This window comes from Phocoena phocoena, chromosome 3, assembly GCF_963924675.1.
Source record: "Phocoena phocoena chromosome 3, mPhoPho1.1, whole genome shotgun sequence".
Taxonomy (NCBI): Eukaryota; Metazoa; Chordata; class Mammalia; order Artiodactyla; family Phocoenidae; genus Phocoena; species Phocoena phocoena.
The window spans coordinates 71,320,349-71,341,459 of record NC_089221.1 but is presented as its reverse complement, the minus strand read 5'-3'; the positions used below and the strand labels follow the sequence as shown (position 1 = coordinate 71,341,459).

General features: G+C 40.3%; 1 protein-coding gene across 14 annotated transcripts in view; it reads left to right on the top strand.

Annotated features, from left to right (window-relative positions):
• MEF2C (myocyte enhancer factor 2C) overlaps window positions 1–21,111 on the top strand; it is a 166,884-nt gene that overhangs the window by 109,838 nt on the left and 35,935 nt on the right. For 5 of the 14 annotated variants that reach the window (XM_065874016.1, XM_065874017.1, XM_065874013.1 and 2 more), the window contains one exon: window positions 16,813–16,956. The exons of 5 other annotated variants lie outside the window; for them this stretch is intronic. In XM_065874016.1, the coding sequence (XP_065730088.1) occupies window positions 16,813–16,956 (144 nt within the window). Of the gene's footprint in view, window positions 1–16,812; window positions 16,957–17,015; window positions 17,154–21,111 lie in introns of all 14 variants that reach the window. 4 more of the 14 variants (XM_065874015.1, XM_065874010.1, XM_065874009.1 and 1 more) reach the window with 3 other exon arrangements.

The following is a 21,111-nucleotide window of genomic DNA, read 5'->3' as shown; positions in this document are numbered from 1 at the left end:
TATTTTGCACTCTGAAGACCTAGCAGAGATGAATTGTGATTTGAGGAAAGACAACCATCAGAGCCCTAATATTACCTATAGGAGGTGCAACAAATTTATAGTTCTGAACTCTGCACCTGATATCTGGTTACTGAGGCCAAAGCACATGCTGATCAACATTCGAAGAAATGAGGAAACATTTTAGTGCTTTCCATGATTGAGTTCCTACAAACATGAGATATTTTATTTATATCAGAGAAAAATATAGTAAATTATATGATAGCAAACTATTTGTTACGTTATGAATAGGGAAAGAAATTTGTTTTCCATTAGACACCGTCATTCAGTTTGCAAACATCCTAAAATAAAACAACCTAACTATTGTGGAATTTAAATTATGTAAGTGAAATATTTCCTTCTAGGGGAAAAAGATTAAAACAGCTATGCAGAAATACATCTACCCAGAAATAATTCTGAAGATCTTTTCAAAATTCTTAGCTTCATGGTATAGTGCATACACACACACACACACACACACACACACACACACACACACACGTGCAGTGCATGTTTTCTAGCAGATGAACTCAGGTATATAACTTCCATCTTCCTGTGTACCAGTTCCTATGTAAGATCAACAAAACTTCCATTGATTTCTATCTGTCCCTTTAGCTTCAGCAATGGAGTAATGTAATCATTTGGGGTAGGGGGGCTTCCTAACTTCTCCAGACATCTGCTTTGACTTCATACCTCATCTCGGTATAGATTGGATTCCTCTGACCATTAGTCAATTATGTGCATTATCTTATGGAAACAGATTTTGGACTGTGTTTTGCTTCCTCTTTTAATGATACTGTTTCCCCTCATCTTTTAACAGTGGACTTTAAAAAGAAGTGGGATTCTATTCAGAATGATGGTGATGGCTGTTTGAGGCATTTTTAAACCATTAGGTGGTTAATATGTGGTTAATATTATTTATTCAACAGAAAATTGACTTTAAGCCTGTGTAAAAAGCCACGTATCATAATTGTAAACTTCTTTTAAATGTTATGCAACTTTGTTTAATTTCAATTTTCAAAAAGTCCAGTTTCCCATCTGAGAGACTTGTGTGTGTTGGCCTGGCTGGGGAATCCTCCAGAGAAAACAGGGCAGCTAAGCCACTGCGGAAGCAGAGTGGGTGACTGTGGGTGGCATTTCTCTGCTGAGTCAGGTCCGTGCCAGCCCTTCCCCAGGCTTTTACTAACAGTGAGGATTTTCTGACAAGATGCAAAACCCAAGTCTTGTGGTTCTTGAAATTCTCCTGCAGTTTTCCCCTTTTCCTTGGGACTGGGAAATTTTCACTTAAGGAGATCTCACTTCTTGCTCTGTCTTCCTGTAACTGCTGGAAAAAATTGGGAACTTTTACAGTCGTTCCTTTTACTTTTCCTCCCATCCGGCCTATAAAGTAACAGGGTTATCAGTATCATTTTGAAAACAAAGGAAAGGAAAGAGCTTATGTACCCATGTTTTAAAAGAAGAATTTTTATAATGCATACAAGATCTCTCCTTGATCCTGTAGCTTTGCCCAGAGAGAAACAATAGTTTCTCCATAAAAACATGCATTTCTTCTCTTTTCCCCAACCTACCTCCCTTCAACCCTGCAACAATGTCATCTCATAGTTACCAGCCTTGCATCACTTATCTGCTCAAGCAAATTGAAGGGAAGGGCTGAGCAGTTAGAGCGTGAATCTAAAGAATATACGCACCAAAAAATATAAAGCAACCTTTTTTCCTTAGGAACAGAAACTTTTTCCTGCAAAGTATTGTTTTAATAATTGCAGCCAGGTAGATACAGCCAAAACGTTATTGCAAAGGACTTCCTTCCTCATCTTAAAAATATAGGGGGTTGAAAAAATTAAGTCACCTTTCTTTCCTTAGGTTTTCAACAATCTCCCCTTCATTTTCATTAGGTAGCTGCATCCAAAATATTATTGAAGGGGCCTTCCCCTCTCTGCAGTGGATATTCCAATAGCACAACAGGGAAAACGTTTTAGATAAGATCATTCATCAGAAAATGAATTCGATTACAAATGTATCCCTTTAGGGAAAAATAAGATTTGTCAAACATTAACCAATTTCACCTGAGAGTGAGTGTTCAAAGAACACATAGGCATAATTTAGGCAGTCTATAATGGGGCGAATTTGCAGAGGTGGAATAGTGAGATAGCTAAGAGAGCTAATTCTGGAGCTTGGACATGAGTTGGTTAAGTTGCTTCTACCACTAACTAGCTTGGTGGACTTCAGCAAGTTCTTGAACCACTTCGTCCTTCTTTTTCTTCATCTGTAGAATGACAGTCATAGTGGAGGAGTGGCTGTGAGGATTAAAAAAAGATCCATGCCAAGCTACAGGCTCAGTCCCTGGCACACAGTATGTGCTCAATAAATGGTAGGTGTTATTACTGAGGACCAGATTCAGTTAAGGTGAAAATTAATATTTTGATAGTACGGGAAGACTGGTTTAATTTCCTCTTTGCGCCATAGAAGAGGAAATGTTGTTTTTATAATCACCTAATGAATAATATGGAAGAAATTATTGCACAAATGAAAAATCTTAGTTCACCACTGAACTAACAAAATCACTGAGAATTCATAAGTTACGGAAGTTGAAATACCAAACTTAAAAATCAGGCTGCAGTATATTTCCAGTGATAATGCCTGAAGTTATTAAAGCCATCCTGGCTACAAAAGCAAGCAGCTACCACCACAGGGGCCTGGAGCCCAAGGCCACACAGACTCATCAGAGAAGGCCGTCTGGGGCCAGAGGACAGAGCAGTCTGTGAGGCCGGCAGCTGCCACTTGGCCTCACTGAGTTAGACAACAGGTGCTGAGCCGCTGTCAGGGGTGGGTATCAGGATGAGTAAACTGGCTGATGGCCCGTGATAAAGCTTTATGTTAGGTCATAAAGTGCTGAGCCCGCATACCAGGAGAGGCCAGCTTACATACCAAGGGGGATCACTTGATGTGCTCACTTGATTATTTTTTCCCTCTCTTTCACAACACCTTTAGCTTGTCTCTTTCACTCATTTTCATTCCCTCCCTCCCTCTTTTCCCACTGTGTATTTTCTATCTCCTATTTATCCTCTCTTTCTCTCCTTCATTCTTGTCATTACTTGCCTTAAATATTTACTCTCCTTGCCTTTCCGATTTTCATTTGTCAATACTCTCTCTAGCTTTTGTAGCATCTTGTGAAATGCAAGGTGACCGAATACAAGAGCTAAGAATGTTACTTATCTGTGTAATGTATGACATCATGGGAAATGTGATTTTATGAACTACCAGTTGGTCCAAGGTTCTGGGCCCACAGATTCATATATAGATAACATTCATAGCATAAAGAAAGTGAATTGAAATGAGTTCGATTTTAATTACTAGGTCATTTAATTTAGACACATAAATTTACAAAAATTTAAATTTGCACATAAAATAATAAGGTGACGGCGTATGTAGGCCTTGATCAGCACTTGATAATAATACTAGGCTTTCTAAGACATTTCTTATGAATTTTATCTTATTTGTCAATATTTAATCCAGAAGGGAAGATCCTAGTTTGCCATAATGGAATGTATCTTAGGTATTTTTCAGAATCCATTTGTAGATGGCCTATGGCCTATTTATTTCTAATTATTACCTTCAATTCATAATTGTCTACACTAATGAGAAAGGACCCTTCACATCAAAACTAGAAAATAGCAGGAACTACAATGTGAGTCAAGGAGATAGCAGCCCCCAATAACAACAGAGCCAGGAAACTAGAGGGCAAGTCCCTGTGGAAAGTTGAATAAAGAGTCCTGACTTTGAAATGCTACTGGCATTCTTGATGTCTGTCGCATAGATGCTCTGGTTATTTTTCTGGTACCATCTGGAAATAATTATATTGTTAGGAAAGCGAATAGAGAGGCCCTTTGACTAATGAACTCAAAATTCATATTAATTTATGAAATTCTAGGTGCCAGGTGCTCTACTTGGTCCTAGGGATTCCCAGATAAAAGGCGCAGCCCTGCCCTCCAGGAGCCCAGTCTTGCGTGGACACTGAGGCAGGCGCATAGTGACCGCACAGAGGGAACCACACTGAGACTGTAGGACGGGTTAGTTAAATAAAGACCACGACTAGAATGATAGCGGTGTGTTTTGTAAATACAACAAAAGCCTTAAAAGGGCTAGAACTGAGCAACTGCCTGAGGATTTTGAAGCACTTTTATTTTTAAGCACCTTTTATTTATCTGACGCTCCTTGATTACTAAGAAGTACAGTTTTAACAAACTTTTTTCATTGGACACCTACCCAAGGTAATTGAATGTAAAGTCCACCACTTATTACCAATCTACATGTTATGTTTGTGATAGTGACATAACAGCTAAAGAAGATAAATAGATTAGACCCTTTCCCTCCCCACAGTAGTTTTTTTTTTTTTTTTTTTTTTTTTTTTTTTTTGGCGGTACGTGGGCCTCTCACTGTTGTGGCCTCTCCCATTGCGGAGCACAGGCTCCGGACGCGCAGGCTCAGCGGCCATGGCTCACGGGCCCAGCCGCTCCACGGCATGTGGGATCTTCCCAGACCGGGGCACGAACCCGTGTCCCCTGCATCGGCAGGCAGACTCTCAACCACTGCACCACCAGGGAAGCCCCACCACAGTAGTTTTTAATGTGGTGAGAGAGATAAGAGGTATAAACCAAAATAAACTTATTTGCAGAAAAGAAAGGAGGGAGCATTGTTAAGTGTACTGTATTGCTGTGCATTTGGAGGTTTAGTCTGAGGGACTTTCTTAATGCCTAATGTGAGTGTGACAGGTAGAAATTTGTTCCCTGACCAGTTGATAACATCCTGCAAACCTAACATCCAGCACAACTACCTTACTTCCAGGACAACCCTTGGAACCTATAAGGAGCCTTTCTTCCCTGCATCTTGACTTCCGGCTGCCAGAGCTGGCCTGTTGTTTGCTTGGGAGTACATCCTGCTTTCCTGTCCACACACCAAGACTGATGAAGTCCCGTGGTGTCCTTCCAGCCACTGGTGTAGCTGGCCGAGTCCCTGACCAGTGACCATCCCACCCATATGATATTTTGGGCACTCTCTGTTAAGCAGAAAGTCTTCCAGTATATTAGCCAATAAAATGAAAATATTAATACCGTATTAACCAAGTTCCAGGGGGTTCTACATTGAAAGAGGCAAGTCATAAGAGTGAGGCTAGAGACCAAGGTTGCTAGCCTTTGACAGACCTCACAAACATTGCTGATGTTGAATGGAGAGGGAGAAGGTTCAGTGTTAAAGGAAAAGCTTCGATCCCCACTAGCTTTTGCTTAATCGTTCTGAGCCTCCTTATTATATATCACCAGGCTCTCCTTAGAGGTATTCCCATGTATGACGACCATCCAAAAGAGTTAACCAATTTCTTGCAATGTTCTACTGTCTACTAGTTTCCAAGGATAAACAGAAAGCACTCAGGAGACACTGCCTGTCTACAGAAATCTTATAATCTAGAAAATAAAATAAGACTACAGAGAGCAACATTATAAAATAAATATTAATTACAAAATTCTGAGGAAGCATAAAAGAGAGATATTAATTCCATTAACTCTCTAGTTCATGATTCTTTCCGTTTATAATTTAAATCCATAGGTGGAATTAGAGAGAGTGGTTGGTAGGGGTGAAAGCAGCCTACGCCCTGAGTACAAACCTAGCCACTGCTCCCTGTGTGTTTTCAGATCCCATTGTGGTTCCATCTTAAATAAGAACCTCTGATGCTGCAGCCTAGGATTCCATTATTCTTTTATTAACAACAATATTTACTGGGTCTTATCCGTGTGCTGAGCACATTCAAGTTGTTGTGGATACAGAGGTGAAAAAAAAAGTTTCTGCTCTCATGGGGGTGTGTTCTAACACATTGAGACTCTTCCCTGCCCTGCCAGCCACAGTAGCTGTGACTTGTGTATTGTTCTCATACAATGCTCTGCAGTCCTGATACCTCATTTTGACATATCAGAGCAGTATAGGCACTGAGCAGCATGTGCTAACACAGTTGTCGATACTAGTCTTCCATTTGGCATATCACAGATCCAGGCAAAACCCTCAGAATTGGTATTTAGGCTCTTCTTCACATGGTATACTGTCTGGGGAGCTGGAGTATAAGAGGCCCTTTCCTATCGTTGCTGCCCAATCACTATAGAATAACCAAAATCAAAACTTTTCTCTTGAGAAGTGTCAATAGTGGCTTATTGCCACTCATTGGAGAGCAGTCTAGTTTATTGGGGAGAGAGAGAAGTCAATTAGGAAAAAAGTTTGAATGTCAGCTATCATGGGGAAGAAGGTGAGGAAACCGTAAATAAAATCTGTGTTCACAATCCAGAATTGGTCCTTGAAAATCTCTCTCCCCATCATTCAATAAATTGAGGTACAGAAAAAAAAAAAAAAAACTCGGTAAAGTATTTTCAGTGATATCTCAGGCTAAAGTCTGTTAATGGTGCATGTTGGGCTGGCCTGTGACCTAAGACATGGCAACTACAACAGTAAGAATGAATGACAAAGAGAGGGTTTCCCTCTCAGGCCGAGGGCCAGCTCAGGAGAGAGTGGGCCAGGGCCAAGCCCACTGGAGCTCTTTCCCTCTCTTCAGCCTGGCAGAGGCTCAGGGTGGGCGAGAGGTATTAGGAAAGGAAGCAACTTAACCTTCATCTGGGAGTGGCTGGCTGTCTCAGAAGTGAGATTTGGCTATCTCAGGTGCCATTCTCAGGTGTGATCAAAATTGTCAGGACTTGAGTCAGTCAGTTGTCAACCTCAGATCGTTTTATTTTGTGTTATTTTATTTTGTGTTGCCTTTTATGATTGTACACAGAGCGCTCTTCTTTTCTGATAAGCTAGTGATAAACTATAGATCCCAACTAACAAAGATTCTTAAACTTACATCAAAGGTAGTGCCCTTGTTTCTGAGGGAAAACCTAGAAACAGAGAAGGGAATGCACAAAAGCACCTCTTGCAGTATTTTTGGTTCTTACTGTGTGTATGTCCTCCTGGTGGTAACTTAGAGCACCAATAGCCACAAAAAACTTGAGAGCATGGAAAGGATCAGCCCGTCGTTCCCAGGACTCAGCAATTCTAAACACAAAGGATCCCAACCCTTTGTGTCCCGTATACAGTATTCTATGTTACCTCCGCTGTTCCCTCTATTCTCCACAGGGATATCCTGTGCCACAGTCATGAAGTAATTACAGAGATTGCTTTAACCTACCAGAACTCATGCTCCTTGAATTTTGACTTACCGATCTTAATAAAATAAAAAACACTGTCACCGGAGGAGACCACCCAACTCATTTCAGTTAGTCTGTCACCGTTAGCAAGTATGACTGTCAAATTTGTTTGCTTATTCATTCATCCGATGAACAGTTACTGAGAACATATATTGAGCCCACATATATTAATCAGACCCTCTGTCAGGAGCCAGAAATATCCAGCCCTAACAGAACTCACTGTCAGGTGGTGAAGCAGACATGTTAAAAGATAAATAACAATATAAAGCACCACATATTATTTAAAACACAAAAAGGTAAGGATTCTAGGGGTACAGAGAAGGGAGTCTCTAAGCTTCTAGAAAGAAGCTTCGCAGAGTGAGTGATGCCTTAGGTAATAGATGTCCTAGGATGACTGTGGTTTGTGTAGCGGAGAGGAGTAAAGAAGGATATTCCAGACAAGAATAAATGATACATATCGAAACAGTGTTATTAAAGGGGCTACCTAACTTGGGAAGTGGTGAGAAGTTCCCCCTTGAAAAAACCTAGAGTGCTGGGGGAGAAGAGGGGAAATAGTGTCGGAAAGGCAGGCGGAGGGCTTGCTGTGAAAACTAGTGGGTGAGGCTGTTGGAAGCCACCATGGTTTATAAGGAGAACAGTGATACAGTTAGATTTGCATTTCAATAAGACCCTGCCAAAAGAAGGAAGAATGATTAACTGGAAAGTGGGGGTCAGGGGACAAACAGACTAAGGATGGGAGACCAAGTAGAAAAACAATGATGGTTGAGTCAAGAGATGGTGGAGTCTCGGGTGATTTCTGGGTCTCCAGCTCCAGCAACTAAGTTGTGATGTTTCCTAGGGAAGGAAAGTTGGGAGGGGAATGGGTGAAAGGAGAGGATGGAATCAAAAATATAAATGGGAAAATCAGTGATGTAGCAGAGATCAGGGGAATCCTACAGAAATGAGGAAGTATGACGACTGAGTATAATCCTGAGCTGACTGATAAATAAGGCAGTGAAGGCTACTCCCTTTTCAAATGACTAATCACGCACTGGCCCAACTTGAATAAAAAGGCATTTACAACTAGATAAGAGCTACAGGGAAACAAAAGTAATGATTTGACCTTACTGTCATTACTCAAGATAACATATACATCTTCTTTTGTTAAAATAAGTCATTAATGGTTTATAAATTATGCTTCAACATGTTATTTTTAAAGCATCAGTGCCCCAATATCTGCTTTGTTATCCCTGCAGCCTATTTGCAGGTAAAATGCCATAGTCCAGAAAGGTTAGTAGATGAATTGCATTCATATTTTTTACTTTCAAAAATCCTGCTTCCTGGTCTTTGTTCATTTGCTCCTCTCCTCTCTGTCTCAGCCTTTGTTTAATTTATAATTCTGCCTATCTTTTCCTTCCTTATTTAAGAAATCACTAACATCATCCATTTTTCAAACTCATCTACAGTTTGATCCTTTATATCTCAGATTTTTGTTTTGTATTCCAGCCTTTATTTTCTTAGCCTACTTTATAGAGATTATTAGGATTACCTGCATATTTTAGCATGCATTTCAGTCATTGTATATTAAAACGTTCCCTGTTTCATATTTCACTTCAGATCTCTCCTGGACTCAAAATGTCAGGAGACATTTCGTGCCAAACTTCCCCATCTCAGTCCTGTTCTAGGCCAGCCTCCTTGATGCATGCCTGTCCAGGTTCCAAAAGAGGTGTGGTGGAAGAAACCTTAATAAAAACGTGAAACCACTGACCTGTCCTGAGGAAGCCTGAATCATTTGCTTGGCCCTAGCATCACCCTGATTTTCCATGAATCCTCCAGGCTAAGATTGGCCCAGAATAAGACCAATGTCAAAGCCAGAGAGAACAGTGGAGCAGGCGACCAGTATCCAGGAATGGGGAAAAACATGAACTTTGCCCAAGAATTTTGAAACATACTCATTTCAAATTTATAGTATCTGACTCACATTCCCAAAAGTTTCCCTGTATTCCTTTCTTTAAGCTTTCTGCTTTTCCTTTTCTAACCTTACACATGCTGCCTAAAATACCACTCCCTTTTTTCTCCTTCTGTGCTGAATTGTGTACCCCTTTTTCCTGCTACCCATTTCATCACTGAGATGATATACTAATGGCTTTTCTCCCTTAAAGATTTCATGAATGCTCAGTTTTTCTGACATTCCATATGTAGACCAATACACCAGATCTTAAGTATTTAATGATATAAATCTCCTGATAAGTTATGATCAATTTCATTCCTAGTACACATTATGCCTCTACTGCATTGCTTTCTAAGTTTAAAATGGTACATTTCGGAAAATAGTCACTTTGTAACAGTTACTTAAAAAGACTAAAATAATAACTGACTTTTAACAGTGTGAAATAATAATACAAAATGTGAAAAAAGAAAAGTGCAGTTGCAAAACTCCTACACTGAGACTACACTTTCTCCCTCTAGCATTTCTTCCTGTTTTGTTCATCCATCCATTCAGTCTGTCATTAATACTGCAAACACTTATTAAGCTTCTACCTCATGGCAGGCCCTGTGCTAAGTCCTCGTGATACAAGATGACTAGTAAACAATGCCTAACCTCCAGGAGCTCACTCATGGGAAGAGAAAAACATGTAAACAAATTATCTTGATCATATATTCAGAAAAAGCATTCTTAACATCCAGAGGACCACAGACAACACCTGACATAGTAGCACTTAGTAATATGTGTCAAGAGGTCTAGATCCCACTACCATTTTCACCTTCAGCCAGCCAAATAGCCTCTGTCCAGTCGCAAAACCTCTGCGTGCAGTGTCACTGAAGCGGAATGTGTGTTCTGTTCATTGAGCAAGCATTTACTGAGCACCTACAGTGTGTCAGGCTCTGTTCTATATTGCAACTTCAAAAGTGAATAAAGGAAGTTGCTTTAATTACCTAGCGATTTAGCAATGGAGACAAACACATAAACAATAATTTGCGATAAAAGCTCTAATACAGGGCTTCCCTGGTGGCGCAGTGGTTGAGAGTCCGCCTGCCGATGCAGGGGACGTGGGTTCGTGCCCCGGTCTGGGAAGATCCCACATGCCGCAGAGCGACTAGCCCCGTGAGCCATGGCCGCTGAGCCTGCGCATCCGGAGCCTGTGCTCCGCAACGGGAGAGGCCACAACAGTCAGAGGCCTGCGTACCGCAAAAAAAAAGAAGCTCTAGTAGAAAAATGTATACAATAAATGAGTACATGAATTAGGGAGCAATTAATTCAGTCCTGGTGATCAGAGAAGTCTACTGAGAGGAGAGGATGTGTCAGCTCTCCCTTGGAGGAGGACTGTCTGCATGCAGGGAACAGATACTGGTGGGGTCATTCTAGTAGGAGAGCCTGGCTTGAGCAAGAGCATGAGATATGAAAGGCCAGGGCTTGTGCAGCATTATCCTCCCTCTGGAAGGCATGGGGAAGACCCAGATAGTCCTTGGTGGTCTCATCCAGTATTAGAGTATCAGTAATTCTAGGAACTATCACCCTCTAAATACTTATATGAAAGAATTTGTGGCCATTAGGGGGAGTGGCTGGATATTTCTTTTTTTTTTTTTTTTTTTTGTGGTACGCGGGCCTCTCACTGTTGTGGCCTCTCCCGTTGCGGAGCACAGGCTCTGGACGTGCAGGCTCAGCAGCCATGGCTCATGGGCCCAGCCGCTCTGCGGCATGTGGGATCTTCCCGGACCGGGGCACAAACCCGTGTCCCCTGCATCGGCAGGTGGACTCTCAACCACTGCACCACCAGGGAAGCCCTGGATATTTCTTTAGGTCTATACATTAAAAGTCTTCAAGTCTTCAATCAGTCTTTTATTTCCAGTGTTTAAAGATGAAAAATTATTCAGTGAAAAAAATTTCAAGTCCAACTTGAAGATTGTCTTTTGAGGAAAGGAACAAAAACAAAACAGTGACACTCTCCAGCTCTCCCCAGCTTTACCCGAATAGGAGTTAATATCTGGTTAGAATGAGCATTAATAACCAAAGAAATGTAGTGTTGTTAAGGTTTATGTTTTTGATTTCTTATGAAAATTTTTACCACAAATGGATAATATTTAATTTTTGCATACTCTATGCTAGCTATGATTTGCTTGTCTAATTAAAGTCTACCTACTGATTTACTAAATTCACAGTATTTTAATGTGCCTTTTCATTTCTATATTAAGAACAAAGAAGAACGATGGAACAAGGAAAGAATATAGACAATGCTTACAGTTTTGATTATGAAAACTTGTGGAGGAATTTCTTGGAACCTGATCTTCCCCCAGCCTAAGTAATCTGTGCTAGAAATCACCAAAAAACATACAATATTATAGGTCAGGTCAGAGCTTTTAGTTTGAATTTGTATTGCCTGCTTCTCTACAGATACACAAAACAGTGTCTGGTATATAGTAGGTTCTCAGTAATAATTTGCTGAATGTGTTTTAAATGAAGTAAGTCATTGAGCACAGTCCTTAGGGTGGCAGCCACTCCACAGATACTGAAGGGCCTGGAAGGAGCAGTGTTGTGAGTATCAGTACCAGGGTGGGAGGGTATTTGTGAAATGCACTTAGAAAGTTCAGTGAAGGGCAGTCTCCATTTCAACTGCACCTCCTGTGCCTGTGTGGATTCACTGCTTTCTAAAGATTATTCAGCTTGTGAAGAGCAGACACTTATCTTCATAAAGCTGTGATAGACAAGCACAAAAATGATTTAATATCAGAGAAAGGAAGCCATTTTTCCTAAGTTGATGTCTTTTTTTTCTTGGCTTTTGTGTGAACAGGACATTCACTCAACTTATAATAACAGTTCCTACATGTGTTCTTGATACATCAGCCCTTTGAAGGGTAATGCTAGCTGTGCAAGAAAGGGTGATTATTTGAATTTTAACAAAAATTAGTAAGAGTATTTTGGGTTTTTTCACAAGGGGATTTGAAATTTCCACTGTGAAATGGGGAGGCACAGAAAAAGGGAAGATGATGGAAATAATATATTCTTGAGAACTAAGACTGCAGACATGGAAATAAATTGAATGATTGGAAGCTTTTAATCTGTGATGGTGGGTCTCTGAAAGAAGCTAAATTTTACTTAAATAGCATCAACATAAAATATTATAGTCTTCATACATTGAAAAAGGCCAATAACTAGATATTTCTTTTCTACTAACAAGAAATAAATTAGGAAGGGGAAGCCAGTTTTAACCACTGTATACAGAAGGGATTTTCTAGTTGATAACATAATGTCTAAGACAAGATATGAGAGCTCCATGTGGCATTCTTTTTCATTTATATTCCTTTTAGTAATGAAATAGAATCTGTTCCCTACATGTATTTCATTAGAATTTTTGAGGCACCTGTCACCTATCTTTGTCAGTTTATATGTATTTCAAGTTTTCCCAATGAACAAATGTAATAATGCAGTGTCCATATGTCCACATGTCTGGGAGGGGAGATTCCACATGGTTTTTGGATTACCTGTCTGCACTCCTTTTCCCATTTATTGTTTGGAGTATGTCACCTTCTGTCAATCTAATTACTTCTCTCAGAAAAGGCTGTTCTCAGCTCACTGCATGACAGTCTCTGCCTTGTGAAAACATCCCAGAAGCCTCTGCAGTCAATGATCTACCCCACAAGTGTCACTCTCACATGGAATGCTGACTCCAGATTTACAGAGTTCTCTGAGGGAAGAGTTTCTTTAGATATGAAGCAAGGGAAGTTGGTGGTTTCAGTAGATGTCTTGCCTTATCTTGACATACAGAATAAATCTCTCAAAACATAGTCAGCTGAGAGACGCTTAAAATATATACATCCAGGGCTTCCCTGGTGGCGCAGTGGTTGAGAGTCCGCCTGCCGATGCAGGGGACATGGGTTCGTGCCCCGGTCCGGGAAGATCCCACATGCCACAGAGCGGCTGGGCCCGTGAGCCATGGCCACTAAGCCTGCACGTCCAGAGCCTGTGCTCCGCGACGGGAGAGGCCACAGCAGTGAGAGGCCTGTGTACCGCAAAAAAAAAAAAAAAAAAAAAAAAAAAAAAAAAAAAAAATATATACATCCAGGACTTCTAGCCCCTGTGAAAGAATAATGATTTAAGTGCCTACATTACCTGACCAGTAACATTTATAAAAGATCAGAGAATCTTTCAAAGGCCAGTGACCGAGATTTTGATTTTACTAGAAAAAGGCTGTAGGGAATAATGCTTATTTATCCATCTAGTAATCCCTTTAGTTAATATCAGCTATTTATTACTGTGATAAAGACAGACTTGGCTGAATCTAATACTGATTCTTTTGTCATAATTAAGCAGCTGTAGATTTTTAATATAATAAAGATAAGATTAGTCTTACGGTTCCACATTCAAACTATGGTAAAGTTTGTGCCATTACTTCCATTTTCAGAGCTTTATAATTCCACTGTAATAACCTGTACTTAGCAGAAATGTGTTCTACAAGCTCTCAGCTGAGAGTAATATTTTTGAACAGTTTTTTCAATGTTCTGGTTATGTGATTATGGGAATTTAGAGCTCAGTATGCTCTTGGGTTTTGTGTTTGTATTTCTCAAAATGCTCCTCTTTTAAATAACATAATATAACTTGAAATAAGACTATAAGTGCCTTTAAATGGTAGAGATATTTCATTACTTAAATAGTGGTGATATTCATTGTAGGATGATGTAGTCAGATATGAGAAGAATTTACTGGGGGAAAATGAGCCACTGTTTCCCTCTTATTCCCATCACTGAGATTTCCTTTGTGACCTCATGCCACTTGCTTTGTTTACGTAATAGTTTATATAAGTCTTTAGGTATAAAGGAGCTATCGATCTAATTCATTTTTTAACCTATAAACTGAGAAATGTTTTATTGAACAACAAGCATTCCCACTTGGTCTAAAACTTGACATCTAAGAACTATCAACATTTTAGCCATATTTTTATACTTACGATTTTCCCACACCCTAATTTTTTTTTCAATTCTACCTAATTTATTTCAGTGTTCAGTCCACTGCTGTAGTTACATATGCATGGGAGAGGTCTATTCCACATCTCTCACTTTGCACTTCACAAGTGTGGGAAAGCCTAGGCAGGGGCAAGGTGACCACACAGTGGCCTGGCAGGAGGCGGGAGCCTTGGGCCGTTGTGCTGGGCCATGCTGGCCTGAGACCCAGAATAAGGTTTCCTGAAATCTTCATGGAAGATTTGTGAGAGATAATGAGTTAATATTTGTGGAGCTCTTTCAATAAAGTATAATTGATGTTTGAATTTTTATAAACCACACACAATATCTACCCCTGAAAGCTTTGTAAGAATATTTAGCACACATGTACGTGCCAGATGGATTGTAATGACAGTTGATAGACCTCTCCTAACCCTTGCGTTCTGTTGTCAAAAATCTGCACATCAAAACAACTATAGTTTTCACAAGAAGATTTATTGGATAAAAGATTCGGGTGCACATTGAAAAATCTACTGTCTAGATAAGACTGTAAATTAATGTTATACCAGATAAGACCTTAAATGAGGGGTTTATATAAGAATATTCTTAACATGCCCTAGAGAAATATCAGTAGATAAATTCTGAAAAAATATCAGATAATATGTTCTTGATCTTACATATTTTCTTCTGCATAAGTGAATTTTTATGAAGAATTCGTGGAGTATGATGCAAGACACTCAGAAATTATTCTTAAAAGCTCAAGGATATGTGGAGATCAAAGCAGAACCACATCATAATACAAATAGTCATCACCCGGAAGAATGCTTTTGTGATTGAGATAATGCTAACAAAAGAGTTTAAAATATAGGAAGTTAAGTTAGCAAATAAAATTATTATTCTAACGTATTGTGACATCCTCTATAGTATTATTGTAGGAACCCTCTAGGAGTACTTATTCTGGGTGAAAAATGATAGCTGTAGATCCATGATAGGGGGCCAGGTGGCCCCACCAGTTATAAATTCCCCAAGATTGTAAATGTATATTTTATCGCCGTGTGTCAAAATATTCATTTTAATATTCAAACATTGTACCACATAATAAGCTGTAACCATATGTTTATTTGTTATATTATATCACTGTAACATTAATAAATATTTACAGAGCCACAGTGTATCATAGACATATTCAAAATGGTCTCAGTTTGATTTGAACTGAAAATCAGAAACGAATTTTTAAAATGTTACATTTGTTACACATCAATAAGAGCCAAGGAGTTTAAATTTTTAAGACCGACACCCCCTTTTTAACTCATGCCGTTTTATTTGTTTTCCCCAATTGCGTGAATTAAAAATGGAGTGTTATCTCAGCTTTGAGTTCTTAGCTTGATGTCACAGCTCTTGCTTTATTTGTACGTGATTTCGGTCTTTAATAAAGATGAGCTCTGCTGAACTTTCCATTGATAAGAGACGCTTAGGTACACAGCTCTTTATAAACGATTTGGTAGTACCAGGAAAATTCAGAAATGTTGCTAGTCTATTAAAAGTTCACATGGCAAGCTGTGTGATTGATTAATCAGAAGTTTTATAATTTCTAAAAACGTAACTATCTCTGTAAATAGGATCATGTCCAACTAAGTTGACAACCATCAATTTTAAAAAGAAAGTCAAACTCCTGACTCATACTTTTCCTGTTACAGTGTTATACATGAGTATTTATCCTTCTGTGACAGCTGAAACTAGACCAAGACATACATTCAGGAGACAGGAGGTTTGAGAAGAGGCACTGACTTTTCACTTTCATGTGTCAGGAGGCAGTCTCAGGGTGACCCTCCTCAGCTGCAGCCAGGAGGAACTTTTGCTACTTCAGTAGTTACTGACTTGGTTACCTCTCTGCAGTGTTCTTTGGCTTCCTTACCCAGGTCATGATAATGAAGCCCTAAGCTCAGCTCTGTTGCCTTTTCTTTCCAGCCTCTGTTTAGGCAGACAACTTCTCAGTATTATCAATTTCAATACAGGTTTTCACACATATAGAACTCTAACCAGACTAAACAAAGGTGATTCACCTTATGATCACAGGGTCTGAACATTCTTAATGGGTACTTCGTGAGAATGTTAGCTGGGTTCTCCTACCAACTTTTGCTGTCAAGTGCACATCCAAAGGGGTGGCAGGACACTTCTAGTGCCAACCATTATGTTAAACTCAAACTAAGGATCTGTTGCCACTATTTCTGCTTTTGTCATGATCACATTTTCTGAAATCATTGTGTAATGTCCTAACTTCTAATTTTTCTGTGGGAAAATAGTGTTGCAATTTGCCCCCTTATTTGTATTCTGTGATCATCTGTCACTAGATGTTTGGAGCACATATGAATTCCAGATCATGAAACTTCAATCCTCATACCATCTTTGTTCATTGAATTTGGTTGCAGAAGGAATATTTCCCTTTTACTTTTTTTTTTTAAGTAGTAACGAGTGCACTGTCGAAATGACTCATGGTGTCTTTCTACGGTTTTTCTTTACCCTAATGTAACATAGCACGTGTAATAACCTAAAATACTGGCAAGCTTGAACGTCTGTGACACCCCTGAATGTCTTTTACAGCCTTTGTCTAGGTTTGAACTTTCCAAATTATGTATTTCAGACGTTGAGAAAGAAGGGCCTTAATGGCTGTGACAGCCCAGATCCTGATGCAGACGATTCAGTAGGTCACAGCCCTGAGTCTGAGGACAAGTACAGGAAAATTAACGAAGATATTGATCTAATGATCAGCAGGCAAAGATTGTGTGTAAGTACTCAAAACACCCTTCATTTTTTTTACTCTTGATATTTCTCTGAACCTGGCAGGCCTTGAACAAGAAAGAAAACAAAGGCTGTGAAAGCCCCGATCCCGACTCCTCTTATGCACTCACCCCACGCACTGAAGAAAAATACAAAAAAATTAATGAAGAATTTGATAATATGATCAAGAGCCATAAAATTCCTGTAAGTACCAAAGGTAGATGGCTGGTCTGCTGATAGCTGCTGCAGTAACATACCTTAACCCTTTCAGTGAGGGCTTTCTCTAAGAAACACTGCAAAGTCAAACCCAGAAAATAGCCATCTCATCCCAAGGGCAGTCACTTAGAAAGCAAACCCTAAGGGTTGCTGAAATTTTGTCATCTAAAAGATGTGCCATCAAGAAGTGCATTCGGAGGTAGCAAGTTCACAGGAGGAAGAGAAAGATCTGTGTGACACACACTGTATTTACATAATCTCTTAAACACACAGTCCGCACAAATCACCAGGCACTCGTCAAACACTGGTCTCCTTCTGAGCGAGGATTGACTGTAAAGATACACGAGTGAAACTGCAGTTCTCTCGTGTAAACTGACACTCATCACCCAAGTACAAGCTTATTCCTGAATGAAGCTTCAGCCCTCTCCCTAAATATGAAATTCAGCAGCAGCACTGAAGGGTTAAAGCTAATGCTCGCTGCAGAGAAACAGACTGCATGACAACCTAATGGTAAGATTTCAACATGTTTGTGTGATGGGGTGATTTTAAAGCTTTGTCAGAATATTCGCTTTGCCTATACCAACATTTTCCACGCTTTAACATTTGGCTAAATTTTGTCTTAACCAAGTCAAAAAATTCCTAACAATCAATCATATGCCTTGCCAGATATTTAAGAGAAATAACTCTGCATGTATTATTTTGTTTGCCCATATGTAGAGGGGGAGAGTACATACCTTTTGTTCTATTCTGTCGTCAGTCAAGTGATGTTCATTTTGTGACATAAAGTGATGCAACTCGAGGTTCACATGCTTTCTGAGTAACTTTCTGTTAGTGTCCCAACTGTCATTGTATACAAGCTCCTCAGTACATAATTGATCCCTTTCTCAAAAAAGTACATTTTTTGTAAGTTAGGGAAACAGCCTAAACCTGAGGATTGAGAGAGACTGCAGTGAAAACAGGCCTCAATGCAGATATCTGGGGACAAAAGCTCCAGGCCAAATCCACAACGGCACTCACAAGATAAATTAATGCTTTACACATAGTAGGTGCACAATCAACCTGTACTGGATTAAATTGAGTACTTTAAAACTTATTTATAAAATGTATGCATATTAAACTTCATGTCCTCATAAATATATGTCTGCTTCATTTGTTAAATGAAATAATGTCAACAGGAAATCTTTTATTGAATCAGAATTATTAATATACTGTATCATGAAGGAAAGCTAACTGCTGTGAATTCTTAAAGGTTTTCATAAAACCGAGTACTACATACAGCATCTCCACAGTGGGCACTTGGTCAAATGAAACATCTCCTATCAGATGCAGCAATACATACTTGTTATACCGAGAATTCTTTTTTTTTTTTTTTTGTGGTACGCGGGCCTCTCACTGCCGGGGCCTCTCCTGCCGCGGAGCACAGGCTCCGGACGCGCAGTCCCAGCGGCCACGGCCCACGGGCCCAGCAGCTCCACGGCATGCGGGACCCTCCCAGACCGGGGCATGAACCGGCGTCCCCTGCATCAGCAGGCGGACCCCCAACCACTGCGCCACCAGGGAAGCCCTATACCCAGAATTCTTAAATGAAGTCTATTGGGATTCTATCTTGCCCAGAAGGAGGAAAGAAACAGCTCCTTTGGGCCAATTTTTAGTTCTGATGGCCTGAGTTTCTCCCACGATATAATATACTAGTTTAGAGCTGCTGGGCAGATCTGTGAATGTAAGATGTTAAGGTGAAGCACGTTAGGTGTCTCAGGAGAAATCCCCAGCACAGTGAGGAAAAGGGTGGTGTATGTAAGACTGGTAATCACTCTCCATGTGTGTGTGGAGCTTTAACCCCCAAAGTTCTGGGAGAACGCCTGTGTTTGCACATTGGATCATTTCTCCCATGCTCTAGGGGGAAAGAGGTGTAATGCATACCTGGATTCCTTCACCATATTTCATCCTGTCGTGTAAAGAGTTCAAAATCAGGACACATGATTTCTTAAGAGGTGCAGTGATGTGCAGCAGGGGATGGAAAACCACATTAGAGTTTACAGGCAGAGCTGTGAGAAGGAGCCACACGGCTCCAGGCTGTGCCTCCAAGTCGTCGTTTCTTCAGTAAGTGCTTCAGTCTCCACGATGAAAAGCCCAGTTTTCGCACATCGCTTTCAGTTGCTGGAAGTAAATTTTGTTGAAAGTTTCCACAGCTGCTAAAACATTTACAGCAGGGCCAGGACACTCTGCCCTTTGTATGGAGAGAGTGTCACTACCTCTTTAAAAACATTACAAGACTGTTTTTCTATTTCAAAGACCCAGGTTGAAGAGTTTCCCTTTTAAAATAGAAAAATTTAATATTGCAGTCACCTGTCAGTATAATCTAATTTATGTCCTTATTCCTCAATTACATGAAATAATTCATGGATAATTTGGAATCATGTTGACCAGCATTTCCTCATGTGGGGTTTGCCATGGTTCATGCTGGGCTTCACAGTGAGAAAAAACAGCTCCATTTGAGGAACCAGGAATTAGGAAATGGGCTGAGGGAAGGAGGGGCAAATGCAGGACTGGTTGAGAGAGACCAGGAGGAAGTGGAAATAGACAGTACAGATGCATTTTCTTCAAATAATGGGCTGTGAAGAGAGAGAAATAATACTGTAACTAGGATCAAGGAGGGCGTTAAAAGGAAAAGCACTTGAGATGATTTATATGTAGAGGAGGAACGCTTGAAGGAAGGAAAAGATGGGACGTGTAGGTGCAATGGAGATAAAATGGCAAAGCTTCTCAAGGAAGGGAAGGGGGCTGGGATGGGAACGGGAAGGATTTGCAGATGTAGTCAGGGTGGTAGGTGGGAGAGGGAAATTGAGGGGGTGACCACCTAATGACCTCTGTTTTTATACTGAATTCAGCTTCTATAGCTAATGAGATGGGGGAGCAGGGGCTTGGGAGAGAGTGACGTGGGTATAGATATTGTGAGGAACTGGGGATGGAGGGGTAGTGAGCACAGGCCAGAGTCGTGGGGCAGCCTGGAGGGGATTTGGATACCAGCACATGGTAGTCACTGGTCATCAGCATTGTGTGCTTCTTTTCTCTGCTAGTTCTCAGCAGCCTGGTAATGGTTGATCAAGAGTTAAGGGTGGGCTTCCCTGGTGGCACAGTGGTTGGGGGTCCGCCTGCCGATGCAGGGGACGCGGGTTCGTGCCCCAGTCCGGGAGGATCCCGCATGCCACAGGCCGCTGAGCCTGTGCTCCATGACGGAAGAGGCCACAACAGCGAGAGGCCCGCGTACCGCAAAAAAAAAAAAAAGTTTAGGGTGTCAGTAGTGGCCCAAAAAAGGGATTCAGTTCAGTCATTCACATTGAATGAAAGAGGGCCTATTAAGTAAAAATATTTTATTAAAAATATTTTATTGGACTTTTCCTTGTGGTAAGTTTGGGAAAATCATGGGGTTTGGATAAGAGTTGATACCTTTCTTGACCACGATGACTCACTTTGGCAACCATGATCAATTTGTTCAGGGATAGAAACTAGAAGCTGTTTAGCTCTCATGCCTATATGAAAAAGCCAGTGCCAGTGTCACGGGTGTGTGACCTGTGCAGTTACGCAGGGCCCTGCTATCCTAGGGCCACACTTGGTTAAATCCTCTGCTGTCACCATCTTGAAATTCTTAGTAATTTTTTTAACAAGCGCCCCACATTTTCATTTTGCCCTGAGCCCTGCAAATTATACAGCCAGTCCTACCTATAGCATTTTAATCACCCCAAATTCCTTCTTCCTTCCTATCTTGAGGGTTCTAAAATTTGAAGCCTGGCCCTGAAATCTTTGCAAGTTTGGAGTTTTTAATGACTTTTTGGCTTTCACTTTTTAGACAAAAATTTTAAAAATTTAGGTGCTTTTAAGTTCCTTAATTTTGAAAAGTCAAGAAGAAAAAGAAAAATTCCAATTTCTAATAGGCATGGGTACATTA